Below are 16792 nucleotides of genomic sequence, written 5' to 3'. Positions count from 1 at the left end.
AAAGTTTTACACCCACATATTTTTAAAGCCAGAAGTTCTATCAAGAGTCATGAAAAATAGCAAATGCCTCCCACCCCTCCCCCCAAGCCTAAATTCCCAGAGGTAAAAACCCTCCAGCCATTTACCTGTTTCTTTTGTTAACTCAGTTATCTCTAAATAACAAGTATATTTGGTTTCGTTTTTGTTTCGAACACCTTCATCAATTGACTCTCCTCTTGAGAAAACAGCTCTGCCCACCCCATCCCCCACACACGCTCGCGTACACACTTCCTCTTACACTCCTGCACTGACCCTAGCACTTCTCCGTGCCATTCTCTGACACTGCTTCCTATACCATGATTTTTGGCCCGATCTACATTCAATATTTATTCCAATGGTATACATATTATTCAGAGCCGAATTGTGTTGTGTTGTATGATTACGTTTCCTTTTTGGACTGTTTCTATTTTTCCTGGACTTCATTTTCCCATTTTTTTTTATTCGTATAATTTATTGTGCACGTATCATTATTCATCCCCAAACTCTGGTACCAAAGAGTCAAGCTCCTCTTAAAACATCCAAACCTAACAAGTATTCTATCAATTTTAATATCTAAGTGATCTCTCTCCCATGTGCTCTGACTCCTGCTTGCCCTCTGGGCCTGCTGCGCAGCTGTGGTCCAGGGAGCTCCCTTCTGTGTCATCCTGGCCACATTCTTTCCCTCTCCTTCCAGTGAGACACTGTGTTTCCTCACTCCCACGTCGGCTTCTCTCTTGGGTTACTCTCTTTTTCTAGGGGACCACCTCTTCCAGTTGATTCCTGAAATAACATATATATAGCAGGTGAATTATTGAGGCATTGGATATTTAAAAACATCTTAATTCTACCCTTATATTTGGCTGACAGTTTGACTTTATATCAACTGCTAAGTTAAAAAGTATGATCCCTCCAAATTTTGAAGGCATTCCTCAATAGTCTTGTAGCTTCCCGGATTTGCTTTGAGAAAAATCAATGGAATTCTGATTCCCGATCAGTCGTTTGAGTCTGTTTTTTTCCTTCTCTCTGAAGGGTTTTAAGACCTTTTCTTTGTTTCAGTGGTCAAGATTTTCTGTTGATGTTCTTTGTGGTTCTATAATGTTTCCCAGTATTGTGTTCGTGAGCCCAGGAAAATCCAGACTCCTGTCTTTAGATTCAGGGAAGTGTTCGATAATCATTTCTTTGACAATCTTATCACCTTCATTTTTTCTCTTCTTTTTTTCCTGGAACAACTGTCATTCTGGTGTTGGGCTTCCTGACCAATTTCATTACCTTTTCCCTCCTAGTTTCCAACACTTCGCCTCTTTGTTCTGGAGATGATGGCTCAGCTTTCATCTAATTCTTCTGGTGAGTCTCCTATTTCTATTATTATCGTTTTCATTTTCTAAAGTTCTATTTATAATTTTAAATTACCTTTTTATAGCATCCTGTTCACATTCCCTGATACCATATCTTCTCTTATTTCTAAGAGGATATTAAAGTCCTTTGAAGTCTTAGTGTTTTTTCCCTGCATTATCTCTTTTACCCCAAGTTCTCTCTCTCTCTTCTTTTTTTTTTTTTTTTGCCGTTTCCATTTTTCATATTAGAGAGCAATATTATTTGCCTCTTTGTTCATATTAACAGTGAGACACTAAAAATATCATAGGAAGTGCTTCATGAGTTCAGGGAGTCAGGGCGTTTCTAGACTTGTAATGAAGTCGGTTCACAGTAATGAAGTCAGTTACTAGACTTCATTTTTGGGTGCTTGGGCTGGATGGTTTCCTCCTTGGGAGACACACCGGTGTTGGGATATTAATTAGGTCTGTACTCTTTGGCCATCTAGATTCTCCAGAAAAAGAAAAAAAAAAAAAACCCTAATCTTTTGTCTGAAAGCTATACCTTGCCTATCAGGGTTTTGGGAGCTGAGTGGTGGGGGAAAGACAGTTAGGCTTGTTCCCTTCAGTCTCTAGATCTGCATTCCCCAGTGTGGTCGCCACGAGTCACATGTAACTTCTGAGCACTTGAAATGTAGCTCGTCCAAACTGAGATGTGCTGTCCGTATGCTCGGCATATACTGAGCTCTACCAGTGCTGTGCGCACCAGATTTCAAAGACTTAATATAAAAAGGTAATATATGTCATTAACAATTTTTATATCGATTACATATTGAATGATAATATTGTAAAATATGGCTGCTATAAAATTTAAAATTACACATGTGGCTCACACTTGTGGCTCACCTTGTATTTTCGTTGGACAGCGCTGAATTCGACTTTTGCGCAGTTCCATTTTTTGCCTGTAGTGTATCTCTCCTCAGCAGGGCCAAGGGTCCCTCTCGTCAGAATCCACTGGGTCACCTTCCGGACAGAGGTAATAATCCTCCCTCTTGCTCCTGAGGTGGGAGATGGGCTGCCACTGGCTCAGAACTGTCGAGGGCTTCCGTGGGCCCTAAAAGCTTCTTTAAAAGATTTTAAACCAATCTTCTTATTTTCAACGCCATTTTCGCCCCACTTTCAGAGGTACCTACTACTGCCGTTTTCTGAGCCTTTTTGCATTTCTGCACACAAATAAGGTTGCTTCTGGTCTCCCCTAAAATTAATCTGAGAGTTTGTCTCTCTGTGTTCTGCTAAATCAGTTACAACGTATCCTTCTGCTTTCTAGCTACTAAAATGCTGTTGCCTTTGTCTCCTCTCCCATGGCCTTCAACTTTGTGATATTAAAAACCAATAATTTTACTGTTTTTTTAGTGACGTGTTAAGGAGTGCATGCGGTGACTATTCCATCATCAACTGAAAGTTCATTTCAGACCTTATTTTGATTGGGCTCGAAATAAATCAAATCCACTCCATGAAGCTGCACTTTTCAAGGGTGCCAGTAATCATCCTGCCAAATCTATTGGACACTTATCTTTCTTTATCGTCCTTGACTTCTTAACATCATCACAGAGTAGACCACTTCCTCCTGAAACATTTTTCACTCTTGGTTTCCAAGACACCATGTTATATTCCTCCTTGGTGCTCCATTTGGAATTCTGTTGAATACTTCTCTTCCACCTAACATCTAAATACAGAGGGTGCCAAAAGAAGGTACACACATTTTAAGAAAGGAAAAACTATTCAAATTGTATACTCAATATACACCAATAACAAAAGATGAATATCAGTCATGTTTGACTTCTGCAATTACAAGAGGTCCTCAAAGTGGTTACCATCAGCGTCCAGACACTTCTGATTACGGTGAACTACTGCTTGAGCATCGTTGACCAAAGTGTCCACTTGTACACATTTTTTTGGGCACCCCTGGTATTGAAGTGCCTCAAGTCTCACCTCTGACCCATCTCCTCTCTTCTGTAAACATTCTCTTAATGATTTCATCTATTACGTAGGACCTAATACTAATGACTCCGAAACTTTATCTTCCAAATTATCTCTCTCTTGAGCTACACAATAGAACACCTAACTCCAAATTCCACTTGAATTGTTTATAGGAATCTCAAATTTAGTACCCTGCACAAAGGAAGCTCCTAATTTTCCTACCTAAGCATGTTCCTGCCCTCATCTGTCTCAGAAAATGTTACCACCAAACCAAGAGGCTAAGAGTCATCCTTTATCTCAGCCGTTCCTCATCCCACATGTCTGATTCTTCTTCGAGTTTTGAGGGGTACACCTGACGGTCTTCACCATTTCCATCATTGAGACTTTAACCCGACTACCATCTTCTTGTTCTGCTGCAGTGTCCCCCTAATCATCAGCCTGCTTCCATTCTTGCCCTCCTTTGATCCATTCTCTACTTCCCAAATGTCCCATCAATTTCATCCTCTTAGACCACCTCATGGAACTCCAGAATGATCTCTCAAAATCTTAATCAGATTTGAGAGGAAAATCTTACCTGTCTTGTTCATCTTTGTTTTCCTAGAACCTACACAGTGCCTGGCACATAGTAGGTGTTTATTTTTAAGGAAAGAATTAGCTAATGAGTTAATGAGACCAGCAATATTAATCAGAACAATAGGTAAAAGCCAAGGTAAGATAAGGGAGAAGAAAGATATAATATGAAAACTTCTCAAACACCGAGGGCAACATTAGCTCTGAGAAACTTAGTGCTGTGTATCCCAGCAGCCAAAATAAATATGAAAACACAAAGATTGCAGAACTCTGTACTAGAAGGAAGGATACGTGTTCATCATAAATAAATATATTATTTGTTTTTTGGGTTTAAAGTCTGAAAGGAATTTGCCTTTCAAAGTAAAGCAGTGGCCTATTAAAAAAGAAAGATGCAAAATTATTCACCACCTATGTGTTTCTTATATTGTTCTCAGAAAACAGATGTGAAAGTTTAAGTGCCACTTCATAAAGACACTCACACAAGTGACTAGATTGGAGAAGTAAATGTATCATTTTGGTTATGCTACCCATGTAAAATTGAAGCAAAAGGAAAACCGTCCTTTCCTAACATAATGTGCAATTCCATGCCTTCAGATCATCCAAACGGTAGAGAACTTAAAAGCTGCCTACCCCAGGTTGATGCTGAAAATGGAAACAAAAACCAAACCCCGCAGTTGTCTAATTTATTTTCCTATGGACATAATTCCTCATGTTGATTGACATGAAAAGGAAACAGGACAGCCAGCTGTCCACTGTGTCCTCTACTGGTGGCTGTTACTTCAAGCCATAGCTAGAATGTTCTGGAAAAGGCCAAGGTCAGAAGTAATGTGGAAACAATATGTACCCGAAAGCCTGCTTAGCTCATTCCTTTATAATACAGCCTGGTGTTCCAAAGAGTAGTCTGTAGACTCGAACTGGTGACAATGAGAGTCAGAAAATGGCTATGAGCCTGGGCACCAGAGCATATAAACTGTGTTCTTGGACAAATAGACCTCTTATCTTCTCTCAGCCCCAAATGTATGCTGAAAAAATGAGGTTTTTCATATTTTGAAATGGGAAAAATAATCATGTCTATCTATCTGGGGTTTTTAATGATAAAATGAGATGACCTCAATGAAAGCATGGAAAAGTTCAATCCATAACTTTTGCCTTAATTATTATCTCCCAGCCTTAATGAAAAACATTTGAGCAAACGCCTCTATGCCTGGCCTAGTATTTGTTTTTCTAGAAGAGTTGATGAAATGCTCCCAAAAGTGTCTCCCACTTACGTTCTCGTGGAGATAGGGGAGGAAGACGAGGGGACAGAGAAATGCTCTAGCAAGAGTCCTGTCTTTTGGGAAAAAGAGATGCAACAATGCAATTATTCTGACTTGCAGGTTCTTCAAGAAGCTAATCAGCAGTACAGGTGCATTGACTCTTACTACCACACCCAAGACAACTCTTTACTGTTGGTGTTTCACAACCCAATGAATGCACAGCGTCTGCACTGTGAAGGTTGGAGTGTGGCCCTTCACTCCAATGTTGGATTCAGGTAACTAGCTTCGTTTAGTTATCTTAGTTTAGTACGCTTGTTAGTTACTTAGTTTTTAGTTCCGTAGCCTAAGCTAGGTGGCTTGACGCCATGATGCATTTGCGTGGTACGTACTGTACCTTCGTTCAGCTCAGTGAGCTGAAGGTCTCAGGTGTGCCGGCCTCTGGGATGAGCGCTGAAGCTGCATCACAGAAGAAGGCAGACAACATCCCTGGTCCTGTGGATTCCAGTGGACATGTTATTACCTTACAGCTGATTTGTTTAGGCTCCAGTAAAACTACCTCTGAAAGATTCCATGTAGGCACTACAAAACAGGACATGATGCGTGCTGGTTTTGGATAACTCCATTTCATCTGGGGAAGGCTCAAAAGTAGGGCAACACATTCCCGCAATCTGAGAAGTCGGAATCAGTGATTTTCACAGCAAAAAATAAAAAAATAAAAAAAGAAGAAAGAAAAAGTACATTAAAGGTATAAGAATTGAAAAGGAAGAGAGGAAAATGTCATTACTGATAGGTGAGGTTATTATCTACACAGGAAAATCCTTTTGCAGAAAATGTTAAGATTTTTAACATATTTTCACCTACTCCCAACAAATCTTCTACCTCTCATTTTGAAATTATCTAGAAATTTTGTTTCTGATTGTAAAATAATACTTTTAATCACAAATAAGTAGCATAAATAGTTGTTTGCATAGAGTTATAAATTTTGCTCTTTTTTCCTCAACCTTTTTCCTTACCTCCCATGTTGTCTTTTTTCTTGAATTTATTTCTTAATGCAGCTGGAATACATTTGGGAGTCATTCTTTCAGAAAGTGTCTGTGGGTGGTAAACTTGCTAAATCATTGCATGCTGAAGTATTCCTTACTTTCTCGTCTCACTTGAATGCTGATTTGGCTGTCTATATGAGTCTGTGTTCCCCTATCACAGATCACTAGTAAGGATTCTGGGACACCAGTCTGACTTAAGAAAAAAAAGCATCTCTCCAGTTGCTATGTTGAGAATAGACTACAGGGGTCGAAGATAGGAACGGGGAGACCAGCTGGAAGGCTATTGTAGCAGTCCTGGCAGGAGGTGGCAGTGGCCGAGATCAGGAAGATAGTGGTAAAGGAAGTGAGAAGTGGTCAGATTGTGAATATATTTCAAATATATATTTTTTAAAAATCATTTGGACTTTCTGATAGATTGGACAAGGAGTATGAGGAAACACAACTAGTTAAGGGTAACTTCCTGTTCAACTGGAAGTGGAGACTTGCCATCAGCTAAGCTGAAAAGCTGAGCACTCTGTTGGGCAGCTTGGAGTGGAAGATCCGAAGTTCGTTTTGGGGGCATGTTGAGTTTGAGGTGTCTTTGACCTTGCAGATGATGATGTTGAGTACCGATAATTCATAGTCTACAATTTTCATTTGATTTCTTTAAAAAGGATCGAGAGTTAAAGAGAATTGTGAAGCAATAGAAGTATAGTATCCATCCAGCTTTATTTTTTGAAAACTTTAGGCCTCATTTTTCACACAATTTAACTATAACTAATCTTTCTTGTCAAACCTAAATATTTCAACTCATTTTCTCAGAAACAACTTTCATTCATATGTTGTAAGTAAACATAACATTTAGTTAAAAATAATTACAATAATCAGTGTAAATAGAACGAATGGATTTGGGAACAAATATGACTGACTCCTGGTAAGCAAGATCTCGCTGCTGTGAGCATAAATGCAGGGGCAGCTTAGGGCAAAGTATTTAGGGCCAGTAAATTTTATAACAGGACTGGAGCGTTTCCATTAATCCAGTGAGTCAATTAGCTGATGATCAATTGACAGAGTTTCTATTGTGCTATAAAATTGTCCCCAAAAGATGTTGTACCATATCACTCACCAACTCACAGAGCTGAGAGTGACTTTCTCCAAACTGGTATCAACTCTTGGTATTTTCCAACTTTAATCCTTGGCGTGGGTGAAATTACCTCATTTTTACACTGACATGTCTTTAATTGTGAATGAAATTGGGCATTTTTCACATGCTCTCTGGGTATTTGTAGACTACTTTGCACAAAATACATCTAGGATATATCTGAGTCTATCACATTTGTTACATGGGAAACTTAGGATCAGTTCATTTTGGAAAGTTCACTTGCACAGTCAGTAGTTAAATATTTATTGACTTTAACTAATATTGTCATCTGCTCTTCTTGGCTTTTTAAAAGGAATTATTTGGAACTTGTTACAAAATTCATTGGAGATTGGATCATAAAAGAAGAAGCTATATATCAGGAATCTAAAATGGCTGAGGAAATCGCTAAGACCATGGCTGAGCTGGAATTGAAATCTTCTGCTAGTGCCAAATTTGTTTCTCCTGGCAAAATTAATTCTTTAAAAAAATCTAAAAGTAAGGAAGCTGCGAAACGTACATAGAAAGTCCCAAGACATTCTCCTATGTCCTAATTTAATCAAGACTGTGACTATTTCAGGATTAAAAGGAGTTGCCCACAAAATTCCAGTGACACTTCCCTTCCTCTAAAAAACAGAATTGCTGCATTCCAAATATGGCGAGATCGTAGCTGAGTGGGATACTGACCGCACCCCCTGCCAGATCTGGGAGATTCAATCAGTTGTGCAGATCACATGTGCCAGATGGCTGTATTTTGGTAGATTGACAGGTTCAGCGATCTAAGATTTGTTGACAATGTCTGAGGTCAATTCACAGCCAGTCTGTCTCCATTAGAATAATGATGGATTCTAAAAGTGAGATTAAAATATGTCCTTCCTTAGAAGAGCCAACAGAAGGGTCCCAAGACTAACCGCAGGGTAGAAATCTAAAAATAAAGGGAAAGGGGGACCCTTGGGGGCCTGTGGCTTGGCCTTGACAGGATGTTGGATCATATCTTTGTTTTTGTTGTTAATTTCCATGGTTTTGATGCTGTCGGAAAAAGGGAGAACAGGATGACACAGAGAGGAAAGATACTTGATAAGAAAGTGAGGCAATGAAGTAATTCATCTGGAAAATAAGGATATTTCACTAGATTTGTTCAAGTAGAATGGACTCCATGTTAATAACATTCATTATTTCTGATAGCCAAACTTGCGAGTGATTTCTCATAAAGAAGCAAAGCTAGATAATTTCCAAAGGTTTTGTAACCTCAGCGGTGACCAAAGGAATTTGTGCTTGGCTTCATTCTAAAATAGACCTCAGAAAACCCAGTTGATGGTGACTCATTCCCCGTCCACCAAAATGGTTGTACTGTATAACCTGCCCCTCAGCTGGGCCTTCCTCCTAATAGGGGCTCAGCAGGAACCCACTTAGGACCCGGAATAACGGACGGGACTGTATAAACAAGAGGTAGGGCCCCCCTCTCACAGTTGGGTCAGGGACACACTTGCCTATTAGCAGGAAAAAAATGTGGATTTGGCTGCCTTTTCTTGATTCTGCTTCTGAACGGAACCAAAAGCTTAACAACTGTCTAGGTGCCTGAGGAAATCCAGAAAAATGTCAGTTTGGCATTAAAATTCACCCAGTAGGTATTGCATTCAGTTTGAGTCCTCTCAAGTCAGGAAAGATGTAAATCTTCCAAACAGAATGACTACAATGGCAAGAGGAGGGCTTCAGTATGGAAGGAAAAGTTAGGTTTGTTCTGCGTGGTCTTAAGGGGGTACATTAGGATGGATTAGGTTAAAGCTCTAGGGAGAGAGTCCAGTTCGATAAAAGCTTCAAAGTCTTAACATGCTGGGAATGGAACACACTGCCTCCATTGGCTGCGAGCTCTTCATACCTGAAGGGGCTCGATTCCACTTCAGATGCCCACTCTGGAGATGATAGGAAAGAATTCAGAGATGAACGAATGGGGAGTTCAACTTGATAGCCCTTTGTGATCCCCTATAACCCAGATATTTGGTCTTTCTATGAAACTTTATTTTAGGGCATTGCTAAGAAGTTTAATCTTCTCTGGTTACAGGTAACAAAGGAATAAGCAAAGCTGAGATAACAGATCCAGAAAAAGAAAAAGAGAAGGAAAAGATTCCTTTCATTTTAGAAGGCTCTCTCAAGGTAATCCAAGGAAATACAAATGACACCGAGTAATCACAAATACAATATTATTTTGGGATAGAGAGTTTGTGTGGTGTAACAGGAAATGATCTTTTGGTTACAACTGACACACAAGTGTAGTTCCAATATGAATGTTGATTAATATTCTCGTGGACATGAACAAGTAAGACAAAAGTCAAGAACAAAGGGATATGTCTCACTCATTTATCAGTGACATGAACAACTTCTTTGCTGAATTAGGTAATAGCTTTAAATACTGGAAAAATATTTTCTCAAATTTTTTGTGGTAGTTGCAATGTAACAGCTCCAAACATGACACACTTTTAAATTTAGTCTGCATTATTAACCTTTTCTCCATCACTTTCATGTCTAGATAATCAATAGTCAATCCCTGATTTGTAGCATTTGCTGATATCTGTAATATAATTACTCCCACATGGCTGATTTCAAGCTACCAATACACGGAACACCGAATTCGGAGTTGGAAGCAAAATACAGTAGCACACCATTATATTTCTATGGTACAGATACAATTGACATAACCTGAAGAGCATAGATAATAGTGAAATGTAACAAAATAATTAAGAAGGTGGTAGGTTTTGAGCATTTTACTGCCTTTGTTTTAAAATGTTATTTAATTGTCCATTTATGTAATTTAATTTTTAATAATGGTGTGGTTAACCAGCTTGCAAAATTACTAAAAAATTAATAATAAACTCTTTGAAGTCGATACGAGCTGGGTCCAGCACACACGTTACTTCCTGCTTCTGTTTCATTGGCCATTCTGAATGTTAGAATTAGTGTTTTTCATCAACTCTGGACTTACCTCAGCCATTATCTCTTCAAAAACTGCCTTTTCAAAAGTTCTGTTCAATTTCGAGGAGGGCTTTCAAAATCACTTGTTAGTTTTGATGCTCTCTGTTTCTTACTTATACTTTTGATACCTCTTTTTCTTTATTTAAGCATATTAAAATACTTACATTCTCTATTTGATAATTCCAATATCTGCAGCCTTTGCAGATACAATTTTACAGTCTGTTTCTTTTTCAGGTTGTTGATTTTGACTTTTACCGCCTCATGTTTTGTGATCTTCATTTGTGAGCTCACACCAACCCACAACATTTTTAGGATAAAGTTTTAGGGTAATGAACACTTTGGCCAGAAATTTATGTAAGGACAGGCTTGTGGTTAGGAGTTTTCCGGGGAGAGTTTTTCCTCCACCCCACCCATTGTAACTCAGGGCCAAGGAAGCAGGCTGGAATCCATGGTCTTCCTCCCTGGGGCAAGATTGTTTTTTCTACACTTTCTTTCTTCATTGCCTTATAGTTTTTAGAGTAGAGGTCTTTCACCTCCTTGGTTAAGTATTTTATTGATGTGACTGTGAATGGGATTGTTTTCTTCATTTCTCCTCCTGATTGTTCGTTATTAATGTATAGAAATGCGACAGATTTCTGTGTATCAACTTTGTATCCTGCTACTTTAATGGATTATTTTACTAATTAAGTTTTTGGTGGATTCTTTAGAGTTTTCTCTATATAGTAACATGTCATCTGCAAATAGTGGCAGTTTTACTTCTTCCTTTCCTACTTGGATGCCTTTTATTTCTTTTTCTTATCCGATTGCTGTGGCTAGGACTTCCAGTACTGTGTTGAATAATAGTGAGAGTAGGCATTCTTGTCTTGTGACTGATCTTAGAGGAAAAGCTTTCAGCTTTTCACCATTGCGTATGATGTTAGCTGGGGCCTTGTCAGAGACAGCCTTTATCAAGTTGAGGTACAATTCTTCTGTGCCCACTTTGTTGAGAGTTTTTATCATAAACAGATGTTGAATTTTGTCAAATGCTTTTTCTGCATCTATTGAGGTAACGATAGGATTTTTATCCTTGGTTTTGTTAAGGTGATGAGTCACATTAATTGTTTTGTGGATGTTGAACCACCCTTGCATTCCTGGTATAAATCCCACTTGGTCATGTATTGGTGAGGATGTAGAGGAAAGGGAACCTTCATGTACTGTTGGTAAGACTGCAAACTGGTGCAGCCCCTGTGGAAAACAGTATGGAGATTCCTCAAAAAACTAAAAATAGATCTACCTTATGACCCAGCAATTCCACTTCTAGGTATTTATCCAAAGAAAACAAAAACACTAATTCAAAAAGATATATGCATCCTTATGTTCATTGCAACATTATTTATAGTAGCCAAGATATGGAAGCAACCTAAGTGTCCATCAATAGATGAATGGATAAAGAAGATGTGGTGTGTGTGTGTGGTTTAAAAGGTTAAAAATAATTGCAAAAACTGCAATTACTTTTGTACCAACCTACTAGTGAATAATATTGTGATAAGATAAGTTTACATGGACAGATGATTACTAGAATTAGTGAGGTGATCACATTATAAGGTATAGAAATATTGAATCACTGTTTTATACTCATACACCTGAAACTAATACCGTGTTTCCCCAAAAATAAGACCTAGCCAGACAATCAGCTCTAATGTGTCTTTTGCAGTAAAAATTAATATAAGACCAGGTCTTATTTTAATATAATATAAGACTGGGTATAATACACTATAATTAATATAATATAATACCGGGTATTATATTAATCTTTGCTCCAAAAGATGCATTGCATTAGAGCTGATTATACGGCTAGGTCTTATTTTGGGGGAAACACTGTATAACCAATATAAGATTGTATACCAACTATACTTAAATAAATTTCTCTTTTAATTTAAAAGATTTTTCTCCTAGTTCACCACGTGATGGTGTCATTTTTTTAAATACCTGACCTGTTCAGAGGTCTCTGATTTAATCTCCCTGGTTATGTCTCTAGTCCTCATAAAAACCTAAGTTCTAGGCTATGTGGGATGGGCAGAGACCCCTGGGAAACTGCTGTGTTCAGTGCTCGCCTCCTTCACTGAATTAGTGTTTTCTCATATTCTTTACTTGGCTGCTATGCATTACAATGATGATTTTTTTTTAATACTTTATCCATAATTTTAAAAAAATTTTATGCCAAGGATGTTTCTTTGGACATCTAGGCTACCATATTGCTGATTAACCATGTTTAGGACCTAAATTGGGGATTGGACTAATGTTGAAAAGTATAGAGGCCGGGAGACCAGCTAAGAGGCCGATGCAGCAGTTCAAGCTAAAGATAAAAAGACCTGAACTAAAGAAAATTGCGACAGATAGTGAGAGAAAAAGCTGAAGTGAAGAGAGCTGTCGGAAGACAATTGGCAGGTTTAGTATACAGAAGTTGGGTGAGAAAAAGGGAATCAAGGATGACTCCAAGGTTTCTAGTTAAGTATTTTGAATTGTCAGATAACATTTCCAAAAATTATGTGAAATATTCTCCAAAATGGATCCAAATGGGATATAATTTGTTTCAAAAATCCTGTTACATTTTTAAAATGTGTTTACAGGCCTGGAAAGAAGAACAAGATCGATTAGCGGAAGAGGAACGCTTAAAGGAAGAGAAAAAAGCAGAAAAGAAGAGTAAGGAAGCTGGTAAAAAGAAAGGCAAGGAAAATGGACAGAAAGAAGATAGTACGACGGTGAAGAACAGGTCTATTTCCAAAGAGAAATCTAAGGAGCAAATCAAGATCCCAGAAATAGTAGTACCAGAGGAGCCCGTCCAGCAACCAGAACCCGAGACAGTTTACCCGGTAAAATCAATTTTCTTGAAAGCTTTCTTGGGTCATTAATAATTGTTTTGGGAAAACACAGCTACTTTGGAAACTTCGGGTTCCCAGTCTTCCCTGCCACCACGGATGGTCGTGGGGTTTCTTCTGGGTTAGATGACCTCCCACCCATATCCCACCCTCTGATACCAAGTACCTTCTTTGTATCCAGTCAGTTTTATTTCTTTTCCTGAGTGCCGTGAAGCTAGGTTACCAAGGGCGGTAAAGGTGGAAACTTGACACAAAAGCATTTTTAGGTTTATGTAAATAAGCAACTGTGATACATCAAAGTAGACACAAAGGGTGGCTTGCTCTGTCTCAGATGACAGGACGTCCTGGGTACATTCAGTTTCCTTTCACTACTAGGCACCCGTGTTTTTGCTCGTATGCTTTTGCAAAACCTTCCCTTTGCCGATCTCTCCGTCCAGCAGTTTTATGAGTAAAACCTAATGGGGGAAGCATGGAAAGAATTGTAACATCCCTTGTCCCTTTTAGCTACTACTCTTAAGCCAGTTCTCAAGTTTAGCATGCGTCAAAACCACGGGAGTTTTATAGTAACACTTAGTGAAAAATGTCTTTCGCATATAACATAAAGTGTAAGTGTCAATACCATTCAATATATCAGTTCACTTTAAACTGAAAATGAATAGCCAGTGAAAGAGAAATGGATTTTTTCTTGCACTGGGTTGTAAGAGTGCTCCAAGACACCCAGTTTAAAATCACGGACCGCCTTTAATTCTGCCCAATGCTGTAACATGACAGGAGGGAGGTGCTAAAGATAACAGGGACACTGGTCTCTGAACCTACAAGTGACAAACCATTTAGCAGAAATTACACTTATGGCAACTTTAATTGGCTCACCGTGATGGGTTGATTTTTGTCAATTGCAATTCCACACTCAAAGTGAAAGGTTTTCTCTTCTAGTTTCATGGATACAATATGGGAGATGTACCCATCCAAATCTCAGGAACAAACTACTACCTGTATCCTTCAGATGGAGGGCAGATTGAAGTAGAAAAGACAACGTTTGAAAAAGGTACATTTTAAATGCAGCTGGTTAATGGGTTGGAAGAACTTAACCCATTTCAGGTCATCGTGAGCCCTTGCACTCCTGGGTGTGAAAGGTGGGAGAGCAGTAACAGACGTGCCCACTGCGATTCGTGAATATGCCACAGTCCACATTTTCAGACTTTACATTCCTCTGTTACAATTGACTCTGCAAGGCCAGCTGAGAGGTTAGCTGGGACGCACTAAGACAAGGGTTCCAGTTGTTAAAATACTAAAATTTTTCTGTACCATTGAGAAATAGTATAACACCGAGGGTGCCCAAAAAGTGTACACACATTTTAAGAAGGGAAAAAAACTGTATTAAAATTACGCTGCTGGTAACCCCTTTGAGCATCTCTTATAATTGCAGAGTCAAGCGTGACTTGTATTTCTCTTTTGTTATCGGTATATATGAGTATTACCATTTTACTACAGTTTTTTTTCCTTTCTTAAAATGTGTATGATTTTTTTTTTTTTTTGGCACCCTCTGTAGTAACTGCAATGAGCAAATAGTTAATACTATGAATTACAACACATATAGTGTTGTCACAGAAGCCAAGCGCAGACTGTGAGTTTAGAGCACGTATTTCTAGTTTGGGGGCCTGCTGCCGATAGCCATTATGTAGGTCTGGAGAAATTGCCTCTGGATTCAGAAGTCTGTAAGTGGGAAGGGGGCTTGCAGATGAGCTGAAGAGGACCTAGCCTGGAACGCCCCTGAAGGAAGTGCTTAATTATTCCAAGGGGAGAACAGGTCTCTCCTCAGGGAACCTATCAGAGCTGTCTTGCAGGCCCAACTTTTCTCAAAGTGCAAATGCACAGGGCTTATATTTTTACTGTGTTTTAAAGACCCCTCAGGTGGGTTTAAGCACCGTGATCTCTCAGAGCTGTGAAGAGGTCAGTGTGGAGGGAATGTGAGCAGGACCCTGTTTAATACCCATAAGATTCTGTACCCCAGCAAGGCAACAGGGGCCCCTCACAGCCCCACACCCCGCCGACCACACCAGCCTACTCCTTCTCCCTCCCTCTTTCCCCCTCTCTCAATCTTTCTTTCTCCTTCCTTCCTCTTTCTCTCTCTCTCTCTCTCTACCCCTCTTTCTTTGATCTCATGACTGTCGATTTGGTGAGGAAATCATTGTAAGAGTTAGATGCTATTCCCTATGAGAAATCATGACATCATTAGATAGTAACCGCCACCAGCAAACAAAGGATCCCACCCACGATTTTTAAAATTAAAAATCCTGCAAGTTATTCATACTATTTAAAGAATGGTTTGTGGTACAACATATCAAATGCTTTTTCAAAACATAAAAGAGATTTTTATTAATATAAGTACGCATATTTATTGATTTGTAGTCTATGTGTATTCAAATACGAATATGTGTTCGTATTTAGTATTTTGAATGTCATCCCTGGGTATAGTGTACAATTATTAGCAGTTAAAAATTAAACTGGAGCTCAAAATCATATAACTGAGGAAAAGCACTGGACTCAAGTTTTGTGATGGTGTTTGTAGTCGTATTTTCAGTAATTATTTCTTGCTCTTCTCAAGATTTGTATATGCATATAATATATACAGGTTTCAGATGGTTCATAGTAAATATAGTCTTTTTATCCTAGCCCTATCAATTTTCAGAGATGATAGTTCGATCAAACTTGAAAGGAAAAAGCTGGATTAAAAAGGGAAGAAGAAAAAAGTTGAGAGAGGAGACAAAAATAGAGTCAGAACAGTAAGAGGAGAGACTATATTGTTAGCATAATTCTTCCATGTTTCTACTACTACTACTAACTACTGTGACTAACATGTATGTAATTCTTTGTAAGTTTCAAAACCCTTTCAGGGGAACTATCGCATGTGATCAGGCGTAAAGTTGAGTTAGCCCCAGCCAGCTGATTTTCTCTTCTGTGATTTGATCTGAGATGTGGGTAGAAAGGCTACCAGCATCTCTCTGCTCCCCCTGCCATTTATTCCCGGAATTCCACCATCACTTTGTTCGTGTATTTCCATTCCCTGGCTTGAGTTCTCTGCCGATTATTTAAATGTTTTGTCAACGGGCTTCACTGGGCACCATAGTGAGCCCGTCGTCTTCTATCCCACGATTCTGCCCAGGCCCGACTTTCATCAAAGTGAAAGTGCAGAAGGACAAACACAATTTTATAATTCATTTGAAAGACCCTAAGAAACTTGTGAAAAAGGGAAACAAAGAAGAGGATTATGCTTCAGAAGACGAGACAGAAGAAAGAGCGGGAAAACAGGATCTTGAAATGGGTGAGCAGCTGCTTCTCTGTGGTCACGGGGTGAAGGGTTTCGCCCTCTGCCTGTATACATTTTCCCCAGTGTAACATGTATGTGCATTGTATGTATCGTAACCCATCTACAGGGGGTGGCTTACTTGGTTTTGTCCCCTCTGGGCACCCCGCTCTCGATTCCAGTTGTCACACGGAGTCTACGTAGCCTCCGACCTTTACGTAGCAACACCGAGTCTGCAGTGTCCATTCCGGCCTGAATTTTGTTTTATGCACTTTTGTCAAGTCCTCATTAATTGAGTCCCACTGAAGGTTTCGCTTTTCTGCAAATGATGGGGTTTCTTTCTATGCTCTATTACTTGGTTCTCCG

At 39.1% G+C, this 16792-nt stretch overlaps 1 protein-coding gene across 1 annotated transcript in view; it reads left to right on the top strand.

Annotated features, from left to right (window-relative positions):
• Positions 1-16792, top strand: part of SPAG17 (sperm associated antigen 17) — a 173867-nt gene that overhangs the window by 83944 nt on the left and 73131 nt on the right. The window contains exons 18-23 of the mRNA XM_033093220.1: positions 5255-5409; positions 7611-7792; positions 9357-9448; positions 12874-13116; positions 14056-14167; positions 16286-16444. Coding sequence (XP_032949111.1) covers positions 5255-5409; positions 7611-7792; positions 9357-9448; positions 12874-13116; positions 14056-14167; positions 16286-16444 — 943 coding nt within the window. The remainder of the gene's footprint in view (positions 1-5254; positions 5410-7610; positions 7793-9356; positions 9449-12873; positions 13117-14055; positions 14168-16285; positions 16445-16792) is intronic.

The sequence above is a fragment of the Rhinolophus ferrumequinum genome, chromosome 22, assembly GCF_004115265.2.
Source record: "Rhinolophus ferrumequinum isolate MPI-CBG mRhiFer1 chromosome 22, mRhiFer1_v1.p, whole genome shotgun sequence".
Lineage (NCBI taxonomy): Eukaryota > Metazoa > Chordata > Mammalia > Chiroptera > Rhinolophidae > Rhinolophus > Rhinolophus ferrumequinum.
Note: the sequence above shows the minus strand (reverse complement) of the source record. Positions and strands in the feature narration are given on the sequence as shown.